This window comes from Furipterus horrens, unplaced genomic scaffold, assembly GCF_987537825.1.
Source record: "Furipterus horrens unplaced genomic scaffold, mFurHor1.1.pri manual_scaffold_11, whole genome shotgun sequence".
Lineage (NCBI taxonomy): Eukaryota > Metazoa > Chordata > Mammalia > Chiroptera > Furipteridae > Furipterus > Furipterus horrens.
The window spans coordinates 7,943,556-7,958,730 of record NW_028327181.1 but is presented as its reverse complement, the minus strand read 5'-3'; the positions used below and the strand labels follow the sequence as shown (position 1 = coordinate 7,958,730).

The window sequence follows — 15,175 nt, the reverse complement described above, 5'->3', positions numbered from 1 at the left end:
CAGCCCCCCTCCCTCCCGGGGCCGGATGATGTAACCCCCCTCCTCAGCCCTCCCCGCCCCCCTCCACCATGTGACACTTTAATTAATAATAGCGCCGTCAGCACAACAAACGCACAACACCGGGAGAAACTTGGTGTCCAGGGGAGGCCCCCGGCGGCTGGAGCGCGGCGGAGGCAGGCGCAGAGGCCGGAGGGAGAGGAGGCGAGGGGCGGCCCGAGCGCGGGGAGGGAGCGAGGCGAGCGGTCATGTGCCCGTGCCCCCTGCACCGCGGCCGCGGCCCCCCGGCCGTGTGCGCCTGCAGCGCGGGCCGCCTGGGTCTGCGCTCGTCCGCGGCGCAGCTCACGGCCGCCCGGCTCAAGGCGCTCGGCGACGAGCTGCACCAGCGCACCATGTGGCGGCGCCGCGCGCGGAGCCGGAGGGCGCCGGCGCCCGGCGCGCTCCCCACCTACTGGCCCTGGCTGTGCGCGGCCGCGCAGGTGGCGGCGCTGGCGGCCTGGCTGCTCGGCAGGCGGAACTTGTAGGAACGCGGGGCTTCTTGGTGGGGCCGGAGCCGAGACCCAGCCGGAGCAAGCAACAGGTACGCGAGCCAGCCAGCGAGCGCCAGGGCGTGGCAGCTGGGGACTGGAGACGCTGGGCTGGCGTGGGAGCTGGAGAACAAGTTTGGCTTCTTCCCTTCCCATCTCCTCCTTCCTCTGCTTTCTTCTCTCACAAGGATCTCCGTGTCCCTCCCATCCAGTCCCCATCTCTCCTTTCAAGTGTCAGGCCCACCGATCCTGTCCCCTTCTCTCCTTAAGCACATCTTGCCACTCCTTCCAGCGGGGTGGCTTTGGGAGGACTTCGGCCTCCACAATTCCCACCAGCCCCTCAAAGAAACACACAATACAAGTAAAAGTGTGCTCGCGCTGACAACGTAGTTACAAGCCACGCCAGATAATTATAATCTATCGCTGTTTCAAGACAAGTCTCCCATCCTCTTCCAAAGCCGCCTGGCGGTCCTAAGTCGCCACCGTCTCCATCACGTCCACTTCAAACGCGTTTCTCACTAAGTGTCACTTCTCCGGTTTCTGTTCCCCATTCTTCCGCGCCGGGAGCGCATCTCGCTTCTTCCTCCCCCTCCAGGTTTCTGGCTGGATCTCTTTCTCCCCAAGGCCCGCGTGCGCACTTTGCAATTTTCTTTCGCTCTGACAACTTCTTCGCTCCCTCTCCAGCGAGGTGTCCCGTTTAAGGAGCGTGGCCCACTCCACCAGACTATTGGAGCTGAGCTGGAGAAGGGGATGCCCCCGAAGTGGTCTGGGGTCTGAGGCTCTTAGGGAAACTCCATGGGGAAGCCTCGGTGAAAGAGCATTTATTGAACTCCCTCTGGGTGCTAGGCCCAGCTCAGGAAGGGAATGTTTGAGAGCTTGTAGAAATGCTAGGCACTGCGCTGTGGTGGGGGTGGGGAGCGAGTATTGAGCGCCCAGTGTTTGGTGCCGGTGGGAGAGAGGTACTGATCACCTGCTGTGCCCCAGGCCCTTGGGACTGGGGAATTATTGAGTGCCAGCTGTGCTCCTGGCACCGCGTTAGGCTCTTTGAGGGAACAAACGTCTAAGGAACACCTTTTCAGATTATGGAACAGAGAGGAGAGCGGCAGTGAATGGGGTGGAGAGAATCAGGCTGAGACCACCACAGGTGGGTCTAGGGCCAGAAGGTGAAGGTCCAAGGTGAGAAAGCCAGCGATCCTGGGATGCCACCGCCCACAGATGCCGCCCGCTCGGGTCCCCGCTGAGTCCCGCTGGCGCGGCGCCCTCAGGTGATGCCCGAGAGTCTGCGCCCTCGGGGAGAGGCGGCAGCCGGAGCGTGGGGGGTGGCAGCACCCGGGGAGCTGCGGGGGTGCGCGGGGTGTGAGCCGGGAGCGAGGGCGACAGATGTCGCGTGGGCCGGTGCAGCCCGGGCGCTGGCGAAGAGAGGTGCGCGCTTTCGGGGCGTTTCCTGCTCGGCTCCTTGAGGTCCCATCCGCTATACGCCTCCGGAAAGAGGAGCTCCATCGGCCAGCAGCGGCCAGGCTAGAGCTGCCAAATCCCAGGGGCGGGAACGACGTTTTGGGCTGGGCGCAGGGAGAAAAAAAAAGGGTGGGGGAGTAGAGAGAGAGAGAGACAGACAGACAGACGAAGCCAAAGCGTGTAATTTGGGAAAAGGGTGAAAGAGGGTGGGGAGAGAGGGGAAGGAAAACTGGCAGGCAGCGAGAAGGGAAAAGACGCGAAGGTCGGGGGGCCTGCAGAAAAGGCCTGGCTGAAGAGCAAGCGGGGAAGTGGCTTAGTAGGAAAGACGGGAAGCGAGGGTAATCCGTTAGAAATGGGGAAGAGGGTTAGGCCACGGCTTCCTCCTGTCTTGGGGTTCAGATGAGGTTTGGGAAGGCTCTCTCTTCCCAGGACAAGGCCGTGCGGGATGCTGGGCGCCCCACCCAGAGGGTGAAGAACGCCCCGCCAGAGCCCTATAGGGTGTGCGCAAGGAGGCTGAGGGTGCCCCCGGGGCCCAACAAAGGAGGCTGAGGGCCGGAAGGTGGCCCATCCGGGCGCGGGGGAAGACCCGTGCAGCAGGTGAGGGGAGCGGAGTTTTAGCTGGTCCAGCATGGGCAGTAGAATTTATTTCCCCTTCCTCACTCTGCTTCTGCCCCAGAGTTCCGTGCTTGTCCTGACTCCAAGCCACCCCCTCACCACTCCCCTGAGTTCTCCTGCCTGCTGCGTCCTGCCCAGGCGTCCCCAGCAGCCACATTCTCCAGGGTTCTCCCGCCTGGGATGCCCTCACCCCAGGATGCCCCTCACTCCCTCGGGACACTGGTAGGTTTGTGTACCACCCTCTTCCTGCGCTCGTCTCCCATGCGTTCCCCATGCTCCAGCTCCCAGCCTTGGCCCCTAACCCAGGGACTCCAGTTCTTTCCCCACTACTTGTTACCTGCACCTCGGGCTTTTTTGTGCTTTTGGCTTAATTGGGGGAACCTGTCTTTCCCCGGCCTCCCATAAGTTAGGAAGAAGTGGAAGGAAATCCACAGGAGAGAGACCATTTGTTGGGTTCTGTACGTGGTCCTCTCCACTTTTCCTGCCCTTCAGGAGAAGGGGGAATGCTCCTAGGGTACTCAAGGGGTTGCAGGGAGGCTGGAGTCAGCCAAACAAGGCAGACAAGTCTTCTCTTAAGGCATGAAGGATGAGCCGAGCTGTATGCAGGACAATGTTTCAACAGTCTTGTTTTGAGCCTCTACTGTGAGCAAGCAATACTGTTCTCAGAAGTCATTATAAAAAAGAACCGCTGCGACTCAGTTTCCTCATATGCAAAATGGGGACAATTATAGTTCTTAATGCAGAGGTATTGTCAAGAAGGTAAAATGAATTCATACACAGAAGGGTCTAGAACAGTGCCTGGAACATGAGAAGGAGATCTAAATGTGAGCGCTCATGGTTATGATTGTGTATTTAATATTTTTCTTCCCCAAAGTACACAACATTTTGCCATAGTCATTGCCAGCAATTCCACGCCATTCCTACTTGCCCTTTTGGAGCATTAGGGCCAGATGGGCCAGGACAGTACAATGCTTAAGAGCATGGGTTTAGGAGTCAGTGGGATGGGATTTAAGTCCCAGCCCAGGAACTTGGGGGCAATGTGACCTTGGGTAAGAACCATAACCTCTCTGCGCCTTTATCTGTCCATTGAAGCTGTACTCCAGGGTTGTTGGGAGGATGGTAGCCAGGTATCCGCTTAAACCCAACAGAGGATGCTCTGACGTGGTTAGGCCATTCTGATTGTTTCAAAGGGGAAACTGAGGCAGAGAGCGTCCACCTGAGTCATCCCAAAGGATCAGAGGCAAAGTCAGAAATCTGAGGGCCTGCAGCACTTGTCCCCCCACCCAAGGACTTGGGGGTGCAGCGGATGGGAAGATGCGGGCAGCAGGCAGAGGGGGTGGTGAGCCTTGAATTCCTGCACTAGAGAGATTCCCTTTCTGAGAGAGCCTGGGGGAGGCCCCTGGGAGCCCGGGGAGGCCAGGAGGAGGATGGGTGTGATTTAACCAGTCACTGCTCTAAGATACAGGAGAGAGGGAACAAAAGATGCTTTATGGTGAGTGCTGGCTGGCTGAGTTGTGGGAGGGAGGGAGAAGTGTGCTTGGGGAGGGGGCGGGGAGGGAGAGACTGGAGTCAAGGAATCTGCCTGGGAGAGGGGGCCAGGGGTGAGCAGAATCTTGCCTTGGGACTAAGGAGGAGGAGAGAAAGGTGGACCCTGCAGGCCCAGGAAGCAACGGGGTTAGGGGCAGGGAAGATAATGGGCCAGCAGGAGCCTGCTTTAATGAATTAATGAAGGCCTGGCCTGCCAGCCAGGCTTGCTAACTGGTTCTTGGCAGGTACTTTGGGGATTAAGTGGTTAAACCTGGAGGCGCATCCCTCAGGCCTCCCTTCCAGCCGGCTGCACCCCTGCCAGCATTACTTTTAGAGCTTGAAAGCCTAGGCGAGGGGAGGGAGGGAGCAGAGCAGGAGACAGCTGTTGGGGACGAACCCCCGGGAAGGGGCCAGATGTGCAGCCTTCCTGCCACATGGTCCCTGTCTGGAGTCACCCGCCTGCCTAGTGAGGGGCCAGGGCACAAGCGACTGAGCTGCGGATGTAAAAACAGCCACACCCCGGAATAATTAAATACACCCCTAGATGTGGGCTGGATGGATTTGGCAACTGTACCTCTGGTTTTTGAAAAGTCAGCTTTTCAGATCTACATTGGAGGTAGGGAGGAATGGATTGGGGGCTTCTGTCTCCCTCTCTGGCTATCACCCTATGTGATGATAGGGTTGCCCCACAGTGGGCCTGGCCCCTGCCAACTTGCCTGTCACACAGTAGGTACATGCTACATAATGAAGACATGAATCAGTCAGAAACTATGCAAGAAGGGTATTATTGTTTCCCAAATTCAGCTTCTTTCACTTACTTATCTAGTAATTATTGAGTGCCTACTGTATGCAGGGCACTGTGCACACAGGCACAACCAATACAGAGGAGTCCCATGAAGCCTACATTTTAGTGGGAAGAACCAAATGATTAAGTCAATCAAGATTGTTTCGGCACTATTGCTGTGTGATCAATTACTCCAAAACTTAAAAGAACTACTTGATTTTGCTCATAATGTATGACGAAGCCTGTACATTCTATGGGGTGGGGATTCAGACACGCATAGCTGGGTACCTGTCTCCGCTCTAGGATGGCTGGGGGCTGGAACCCTGGGGATGGGCAGGATCTTCATTTGCAGATCTGGCTGTTGACGCCAGGCACCAGCTGGGACTGCCAATCAGAGCACCTACACTCAGCTTCTCTTGTGGCCTGGGCTTCCCCACAGCACGGCAGCCTCCCGGTTACTGGATTCTCACATGGTGACTCGGAGCTCCAAAGCAAACGTCTGGGGGAACGGGTGGGCAGCAGGTGGAAGCTGCTTGGCCTTTTCTGACCCCACTTCCGAAGTCACTTTGGTTAGAAGCAAGTCACAAGACTGCCCCTATTCAAGGAGATTGGAATTAGATGCTACCCCCCTGGGGAGTGGGAAGGTGCTAGAATAGCATATGGGCAGGAGATATTGTTGTGGGCATCTTTGGATTACGCAGTCTTAACACAGAGATCATTTCAGAAAGTGCCGAGGGCTTTGAAGGTAATAGGGAGAGCCCAAGGGACACCTTACCTGCTGTGGTTAGGGGTGGCCGCTGAGGAAGACCAAGGGCACTGGTGCCCTCAATTACAGGAAGGAGCCAGCCAAGTGAAGACCTGCAAGAAGGATGTTCCGGGAAGAGAGACTAGCACTCCTGCTGGCTGGGAGGTGAGACTTGGCACAGCGTGTCTGAGGAAGAGAAAAACAAGCTGTGTGGCTAATGGCATGTGAACTTGGGGTAGAAGACGTCAGAGGGCTAGGCAGGGGCTAGATCAGGCCATGGTTCTAAGTGCAATGGGAAGAAGGGGCTGGAGAGAAAACCAAGTTCAAAGAGGCTTTCAGAAGGAATGTGATTCACAAATGCCGCCGGCATGTGAAGAGACCCTTCTCAAGAGAAGAGTGAGGTACGATGGAGTAGAGGGGGCTCCAACATTCCATCATCAGGATTTGCAAACACAAGTTGGGCACCAGCTCAGAGCTGGGCACCAGGATGCAGGGGTACAGAGCCAGTCCCAGCTCCTGCCTTTACACACTCCTAGACTTCAGGGCTCTGACTCCCAGCCTCTCAGTGGAAGTGAACTTGTTTACTTCCAGCCAGAATCCGAAAGGTCCTGGTCCCTGTCCCGCCTGATGCCCAAACCTCAGTGTCCTCGTAACATTTATGGATACTGGCTGGGAATCCATTGCCTGAGAAATCTCGCCTTTCAGCCCAGTAATTATGTTCTCTCTCTTTCCTTCCTGCCCGAAGCCGGTGCCTCTGCTATTAGGTAGGTGACCTCTGGCTTAGGCCACCTCGGTGAGATGCATCCTTTTATTACTGCTGGATACCCAGGGAAAGAGAACGCTCCGTTGCCTTCCTGTGGAGAGAAAACTGGCTGCTCCACAGGGTGTTGTCATGATCCAGCCTTTGTTCCACAAGCCATAGGCTTGGGCAGGATGGAATTAAATTGCTTTGGGAAACTTTATGTAATATTAAAAAAACACACACAGAGAAAGCTTTCTTTGATTACAAAAAAAAAAAATAGCACATTCATTATCAAATATTTGGGAATTGCTGAATAAAAGAACATTTTAGTCAATTGTTTTCGGTACCCATTGTTAATGTTTTGATTGATTTCTTCTCATTCTAAAAATGCACTGATGGGTGCTTTAATGAATGGAATCACTCCAAATACATTCTCTGAAACCTGACATTTTCATTCTATCCTAGTTCCCCCCACCTGTATTTTCTTTGACACACTTCTTAGAGGCTGCTTAGTGCTGTATTATTTGGCCTCCCAGTCTGCTCTTCTTGGGCATTTAGATTGTTTCCAACATGATGAACATCCCTCATGTAGAATTCTTTGGGCCCATCACAGATGACTTTCTTAATAATGCCTACAAGTGGAACTCTGATATCAAAGCCAATGTAGACATTCTTTTATCAAAAAGGTTGTCTAAAGAGTGTCAGATCTTGTGCTCAAGGTCCAGAAGGGCATTCTAGACAAACATTGTCATCTGTTCCCATTTCACATTTATGTCACTGACCTCTGCACATAGTATGGTTAACAGCTTGGCTCTTGAGTTGCCTGTTACCATCCTCAGTTCAATCTGTGTTGGCCTTTTGTGGAATGTTCTTTGTGGATGGCGTCTCTAGCCATTGCTGGAGTGCCTGGGAGTACAGATGACTCCTTGAGTGCCCATCCCAACTTCAGTGAAAAGCTGCAAGTCACAGCAATGCCACTAGGGTTTGGAGAGCATCCCTGCCTGCCTGGCTGTACCTGTCATGGTGGAACAGCCACGTACCACGTTCACCTGATATTCTTGGATCTATCACATGGTCCTTAATCAATACTACAGGATGCCAACCTACTGATGATAGGGAAACTTGACAAAGTGACTTTGGAGGGGGTGTCTTCAGAGAATGAGAAGGTGTCAGGGGCAATGTGATGGATTCTAGAGTTGATACCATTTGCAAAGACAGCCCAGATTTAAAATGTTTTAATGTGTTGGCACACAATAGGCCTAATTCTTTATTTAGAAAATTTAGCCACTGGTAACATTGTTTATCTTATTTACCCAGATTTTATGCTGAATCAGGCTAGCTGGGTAGAAAGTGACATGAACTTTGGAGTCAGGCTGATTTTTGGATTCGGTCCCGATCTGCCACTTACCAGGTCTGTCCCTTTACTCTCTGAGCAGCATGAGGTACATCACTGATGTTCCGAAAATAGTAAATGATAATGTTGTTCTTATCTGGTGTAAAATTCAGTCCATGGGCCCATATTCATAGTATGGTGGGAACTCATAGGGAACTTTTCTGAGCCTTTTGCATAAGGCAGTTGCTAATTCTACCTGTCCCATTCTGTGGCTTGCCAACAGCCTGCTTAAACCGCCGTTCCAGGGTTGGGAGCATCTCTAGGGCAGGACCTCCCAATGTGGGTGACACTGGCCTCCAGGTCCCATGAGGGTGCCAACCATGTCTGTTTTGCCCATCATTGTATTCTAGCCCTTGGCATGGGGACCAGCACAGTGTGGTCACTCACTAACCACTGAGTGAATGAATGAATGAATGGATGGACAAATGGATGAACTCTGGGAAGCCTCAGGGAATTTGGGAATCCCTGGAAATTACACATATAATTGGCTGATTTCATACTCCTCTATCTCCCCCACTTGAGAGAGAAGCGATGGCTTTGATCTGATTTTTAAAGGACCTACGACCCTAAAGGTCACCATTTTCGAAACAGCCAGAGCTACACAGGACTTTAGAGACCACCTGGCCCAGTTCCCTCACCTTACAGATGGGGAAACCAAGGCAGAGAGACAGCGACCGAGGGTAAAGATGCGGTGGGCTTACATGTCTGCTGACCGTAGTAGGCAAGGGCTGAAACCCGGTGGTCTCCCCACTGAATCGGACCTGCAGGCGAATTTTGTTCAACATGCATGTTCCCCCTCCCTAACACTTAAAAATCAGGTACTTTCATAGTACTGATCCTTCATGTAGAAGACTGTGTTTCCGGTTTTTCTTGGAAAAATGGAAAGATCAGACAACCACAAGTCTGTATTTACACGTGGCAGCACAAGACTGGAAATGAGAGTCCCCTTTAGATGGTATGTGAATTTCCCACTAGCTCCTCCTAGATACACTCTACTGGGCCCAGGACATTCCAGTTTGCTACCTGATTTAGGGGACCACCCTGCCAGCATCTCTTGATGCACACCCACACCCCCACACGTATCCTATTTTAAATAAACAAGATCATGCTGTTCATGCTGTTTTATAACCTGCTTCTCCCCCTTACCTCAGCTAAAGTTAGTTTGCTGAGATCCTCCCATGCCAACAAGGAAAGGTCTCCAGCATCCTTTTTAGAGGCTGCATGGTGTGCCATTGTTGGATGAACCATGATTTTACTTATTTGGTCACCTTCCTGGGGACATTTATGCTGTTTCCTATGTTCTGATCGTGTATACGAGGTAGAGTGAACATTCTTGTTTAGAAAACTTTGCAAAAAAAAAGTGAGGTTCCCAGAAGTGAAATTGTTGGGTCAAAGAATGTGCATGTTATAATGTGATCTGTGTGGCAAGGTGACCTTCGGAAGGGTCTGCCCATCAGACCCGGCATCCGCTCTGTGCTAAGCTACTGCCTCCCAGCTCAGTGCTTACCCGTCCAGAGTCAAGTTTGTTTGGCATTCAGGACCTACCTGCCATAATGTCTTAGTGGGTGAGAACTGTGAGTTCTCTGGTTTCTCTTCATAGACTTTGCGTAATCAATACCTAGTCACTGATAGCATGGGTAACTATTCACCTATAGCATTAACAACTGTTTACTGGTAGCACTGGTAACCATTCAGTGAGAGCACTAATGGCTACCCACTGATAACTCTTCACAACAGCATTGATAACTACTCACTGATAGTACCGATAACTATTCATGATAGCATTGATAGCTACTCACTGATAGAATTGATAACTCATAATAGCATTGATGACTACTCACTGATAACACATAACTATTCATGATAGCATTCATGATTGCTCACTGAGAGCTTGATAACTACTCACCGATAGCATTGATAACTAATCACTGAGAGCACTGATAACTATTCATGATAACATTGATATCTACTCACTGATAGCACTGATAACTGCTCACTGATAATACTGAAAACTGTTTATGCTAGTACTGATAACTATTCACTGATAGCAATGATATACACTGATAGCACTGATAACTTCACTGATAGCACTGATAACTACTCACTGATAGCACCGATTGCTATTTAGATAACAAGGGGCTGGATGGAGGGGAGCAAATGGCCCCTGCCTTTCTGACACACCCAGGCCAGCCTTCTGCTCCTGCGGTCCCCTCTCCCCAGTCTTCTCAGACCCAGCTTCCTAACCAGACAGCACGCGCTGTATGATGACACAGACCTGAGCAATCTTCTTCCCTCTGCGAAGATTTTCCATGGAAATGTTCCTTTGTCCCCGTGAGTCTTAGGCACCAGGACTGACCACCGGTGCCATCTGAACTCCATGGGCAAAGTCAGCCCACCAAAACCACAGATGGAAGAGTGTGGAAGTTGCCACCCTTATTCATGTGCTCTCTTACTCTCATTCAGCATGTTGAATTGAGCACCTACTATGTGCAGGCATTATGCTGGGCTCTGGGGACATAGTGATGGAGCGGGGAGAGACATGGTACCTGTAAATGCACACAAAATATTCTGGGAGGATTAGGGGTAGTTTGAAGGGGGCTTTCCTTTTACTTCTGTATCCTCTATTGTTTGAATTTGTAACATCACTAGTGCAAATAGCAAGAGCAAAAAAAAAGTTCTTAAATTAAAAATTGTGGCCTTTTAGGAGGGAATGGAAAAGTCCTAACTCTTGTCAGTTAGAGGAAAGAGGGAGTGAGCCTCCTGTCCCATCGCTTGGGGTGGCAGTGGGGCTCAGAGACCGGGCTTCCCGCTGTCAGCGCCCAGATGCAGGCTGGGGATGCAGGGCCTGGCCGTCTCTGCTGCTCCCCCTCTGCCCACCTGCCCCCTCCATTCTGTGGTGAAAAGTGGAAATGCAACACTTTCTAAAGGGGTTTCATGAACCTCCTCAGTCATGAGCTTTGGTTGTGAGTCAGCATTGGAGAAAGTTCTTTATGAGCCAAGTTTATGGGAAAACATCCCAGAGCAGGACAGTGGCTCAGAGGAGGCGGTGGACTTCATGTTTTGAAAATAGTTTAAAATTGTACAGTTATTACTTGCTCCTTGCGAGACCAAACAAACAATCAAAAACAACCCCCAAATAAAAACAAACTATACAGAAATAAGGTATAGGAAGTAAAGCACCCTTTACGCCCCTACAATCTAGGATATGTAATAATAATAACAACAAAAACAGACTCAGTCCGTACTGTGTGCCAGATTTCTAGGTGTCTCACATACAGTAATACCTGTAGTCCTCACATCAACACAATGATATTCGTTATTACTCTCTCTCCTTTTCCATAAAAGAAAACTGAGGCCCAGAGAGCTTAAATAACTGGCCAAAAGTCACACTGGTTTTCTTTCCTTCCTTTCTCTCTCTCTCTCTCTCTCTCTCTCTCCCTCTCTCCTTCCCTCCCTCCCTCCCTTCCTTCCTCCTTTCCTCCCTTCCTTCCTTCCTTCCTTCCTTCCTTCCTTCCTTCCTTCCTTCCTTCCTTCCTTCCTTTAGAGAGAGAGATAGAGAGAAGAAGGGAGGGGGAGAGAGGGAGAAGGGAAGGGAGGGAGAGAGAGAGAGAGGAACATTGATCAGTTACCTCTGGGACACACCCAACTGGGGATCAAACCTACCACCTAGGTATGTGCCCTAACTGGGAATCGAACCCATGACCTTTTAGGCTTATGGGACAACACTCTAACCAACTGAGCCACACCATCCAGGGCCAAAGTCTGTGCTCTTAACCATTACAGTATCTGCTCTCTGCCTCTCCTTTTTATATGGAGATATACACATACGCCCACACTCATTAATGGGAAAATGATCCGGTTTGCACTGTTCTGCCATTTGCTCTCTCCAGTTAAGAATCATAGCCACCGTTCTGTCTCAGCATACTGAGATCTGCCCCTTTCTAATAGGCACGTAGCTTCATTTGTTAACCCGGCCTCCCATTGATGGACATGCGGGTTGTTTCTAAATTGTCACTATTACAAACAAAGCTGGACGGGACTTCCTTGAGCACATTTATGGGACTACTACTGTGGGCTAGATCCTTAGTCAAGGGTCTCCCAAGGCAAGATCCCCAAAAATGTATGCACAGGCCTACTCCTTTTTCAGGGACGTGGTGACATGGTGTCCACTGGCCATGGACTGGTGTGCATTTGATGTCCATGTTCCACTGTGGACACCAACCTGTAACCACCACGTGGATGGACCTGGGAGTTCATCCTGGTAGCAGCCCTGGGAAACCTTAGAGAGACATAGATGCAGTGACTTAACAGGTAGGAAAAGTGTAAACCAGTTGCTGGTCCTACCTAGTTTTGTAAGAAATGTCATTCCTTTTGTGGATGAGGCTGAAGACAGCTTTAAAAATACCGTTTCTCAAAAAATGAAAACTACAGTTTCTCTCACCTCTCCTGATGCCGTTGTTACTTTCCCTTCGTCGTATGCATTCAGCTCACGTATTGACACAACCTCAAGGTTTGAAGTTGCTGGCTGGGACCCTTGTGACCATCGGCCAGTGCAGGTGGTGAGGTCCAGTGTGGCTCAGGCCGAAGGTGGGTCTGTGTTCACGGTGCACCTCCTTCATACAGTCACATGTATTGGCCGGGGTCCAAATAAGAAGCAGAGAGCACCACCAAACTGAGTAATCAGGGGAGAATTTATCGAAGTGCGGGCAGGGCTTACAGTCAGTACTTCCTGCTGGGCTGTCAATACCCGTGACCTGAAGGGGTCAGAGGAGGAAGTAGGACCTAGAGCCTGGAGGGGGTCTGGAGCTGAACCAGAGAGCTGCCTGGTAGGCACTGATCTTGCTGCCCTGTTTACTGCCTTCTGTTGACTATACCTGGCAGGAAGCCAGAGGCCAAAGGAGCCCGTTGGAGCAGTTCCTACCAGTCAATATCCGGGGCTTTTTCTAACTGGGAGGAATGACAGTGACCTCTCTCCCACTTTCTCTTCTAAACCACTTGGTTTGCGTTACTCACATGGCAGTTCTTATTCCACCTGCTTTAGAATAATGTCTGAAATGTTTTTTATCTCCTAATTTGCAGCTCCTGCTAAGTCTCCACCCTCACCTCTCCCCTTCCTCCTCTCCTTCTCCTCCTCCCTCTCCTCCTCATCCTTCTGATATAACTCACCTGCCATAAAATCCACCCTTTTATAGCATACAAGTCAGTGGGTTTTGTTATATACATAAGAGTTTTACAACCATCCGCAGAATTAATGTTGGAGCATTTTCATTCCCCCAAGAGAAGCCCCATACCCATTAGCAGTGACTCCCCAGTCCTGGGCAACCACTAATCTACTTTCTGTCTCTTAAGATTTGTCTCTTTTGGACATTTCATCTAAGTGGAATCATTTTCCTTTTGTGTCCGGCTTCTTTCTTTTAGTGTAAGTCTTCAAGGTTCATCAGTGTTGTAGTATGCATCAGTACTTCATTCCTTTTCATGACTGCATAATATTCCACCACATGGACATACCCCATTCTATTCATCCATTCATCAATTGGTAGATATTTAGGTTGTTTCCACTTTTTGGCTGTTATGGATACTGTTCCTATGAACATTTGTGTGCAAGTTTTTGTGGCGGCACATGCTTCCAATTCCCTTGGATATGTGCTATTTTTTCTGCCTTGTCTGGAGAGTTACATCTTATCCTGGCTAATTCCTTGACCACCTTCAGCACTCAGCAGGGGTCTGCCTCGCTCCCTAAGGGGCTTTCTCTGACATCCCCTCTCCCTCATGAGTTCCCTCTCCTCTGGGCTCCAATAGCCCATGTTTACCCAGATTGCATGCTTTTCACAAGCATATGACACTGTCATTATCAATGTTTTCCCATCTCCCTGTCAGCCCTTGCGCCCCTCAAGGGCAAGAACTATGTCACTGGATCTGTAACACTTAGTATGGTGCATGGCCAGCTTGGCAATGAATGGATGGACGGATGAATAAATGAATGAATGAATGAGCGAAAGCAGAGACTGTCCGTCCTGCAAGTCTGCCTTGAATATGGATCTATGAAATGAATAGAGGAAGATCCTATTCCTGCTCTGGAGGAGCAAAAGGGTAACGTGGCATTCCAGTCTCTCTTTTTTTCAATCACAGGAGATACCCATGTAAACATTTAGGTCTGAAAACAGGGATGTGTTTGCACCCAAACGTATTTTAGGGGAGGCTGCTATGCGGACAGAGCTTGGGGTGGGGAGCCCTAAGACTAGCTTTTGGCGAACCTCTCCTTCAGAAGTAGAGCTTTGTATCTAGCAGCTCTTACCCCTTCCCTTCCCCCCTCCCAACATACAGGCTGGTTGTGCAGAAGCCCAAGGCACTGACGTCATCCCCAACTGGCTGTCTGCACCAGCCTAGTGACCGAAATACAAATCTTTATTTCTGCAGGTTGGTGAAAACCCTGTGTCCTTGGAGAAAGCTGGCTCCCGTTTTCCTGAGGGGAAGCCCAGGGCTTGAAAGGTCGCAGTTGGCACTTCGAGAAGGAAGTGGAGAATAAAGACAGCGCTGGAGCACCAGAGCACCGCAGAAGGGGGCTGGGGGAGCCCTTTGGACGTCCAGCTGCCGAAACAGACACCCCAATGCTATTTACATACAGCTCTCCCTATATATATACAAAAAGAAAATATGAATATTGCTACTCAGTGCATGCCTTGTTGAGGACGTGACCCCCTCCCTTCTCTGCACCTCCCGATGTGAACCTGACTCCTTCATGTCTGGGGCACCGGAAGAGAGATGCCTACTGTGTACCGAGAAAAATTGCCAAGACTGGTGGGAATTGGCCTCAGAGCCAACCAGCCACCTGGGGAGGGATGCTGGTGAGCAGGCGAAACTGCAGAAGGCAAACGGAAGAAAAAAGTGAGGAGGACTCGAGGCCAGCTTGTAGGGGCAGTCTGGGATACTTCGCTTCCCAAGTCGCGACAAGTCCTATCCCCTCTCTATCCCTAAAATAGATAGCTAGTCCCACTGTCCCATCAAGACAAACTGGATCCCCCCTCCCCTGCCAGTCTGGTGTCTCTGGTGCTTCACTTCAACTTTGCTGGTGCTAAGTGTGTTCTTGCTGGTGCTGCCTTGGTATTCTGTTGCCAGACCTGTGAGGCCAGGGGGCAAGAGAGATTTCCTTTTGCTGTTTCAAGTTTGTTTTTGTTTTTTTCTGAAGGGATCAGGGGAAAGGGCTACTTGAGAGTCTTTTCTCTTTCTCCATGTGGGGACAAATATCCAGAGGTGTGGGGAGGGGGAAGGGCATGCTGGCTGTGAGGTGGAAAGCTGACCTCATTCATGACTTGTTTGTTGTCTCTTCCACCCCAGAGAAAGTGTCCTGGGAGTTCAGCCCATGGCTTCCTCCACTCCCCACAGGGAATTC

At 50.9% G+C, this 15,175-nt stretch overlaps 1 protein-coding gene and 1 long non-coding RNA gene across 2 annotated transcripts; one reads left to right on the top strand and one right to left on the bottom strand.

Annotated features, from left to right (window-relative positions):
- The first annotated feature begins 245 nt into the window (after positions 1-245).
- On the top strand, positions 246-14,947 carry HRK (harakiri, BCL2 interacting protein). Its single transcript, XM_090290888.1, has 2 exons — positions 246-577; positions 14,203-14,947. The coding sequence occupies exon 1, from the start codon at positions 246-248 to the stop codon at positions 519-521; it is 276 nt and encodes a 91-aa protein (XP_090147014.1). The 3' UTR covers positions 522-577; positions 14,203-14,947.
- LOC149996863 (uncharacterized) lies at positions 4,183-12,534 on the bottom strand. The gene is made up of 3 exons (XR_016514117.1): positions 12,227-12,534; positions 5,681-5,836; positions 4,183-5,500 (listed from the first exon to the last, which is right to left on the bottom strand). It is a non-coding gene; the product is annotated as an uncharacterized LOC149996863 (long non-coding RNA).
- Positions 14,948-15,175: the final 228 nt, after the last annotated feature.

Bases quoted from the DNA above. Each gene is read 5' to 3' on its own strand.
- HRK (XM_090290888.1), top strand. From the start codon at position 246: ATGTGCCCGTGCCCCCTGCACCGCGGCCGCGGCCCCCCGGCCGTGTGC.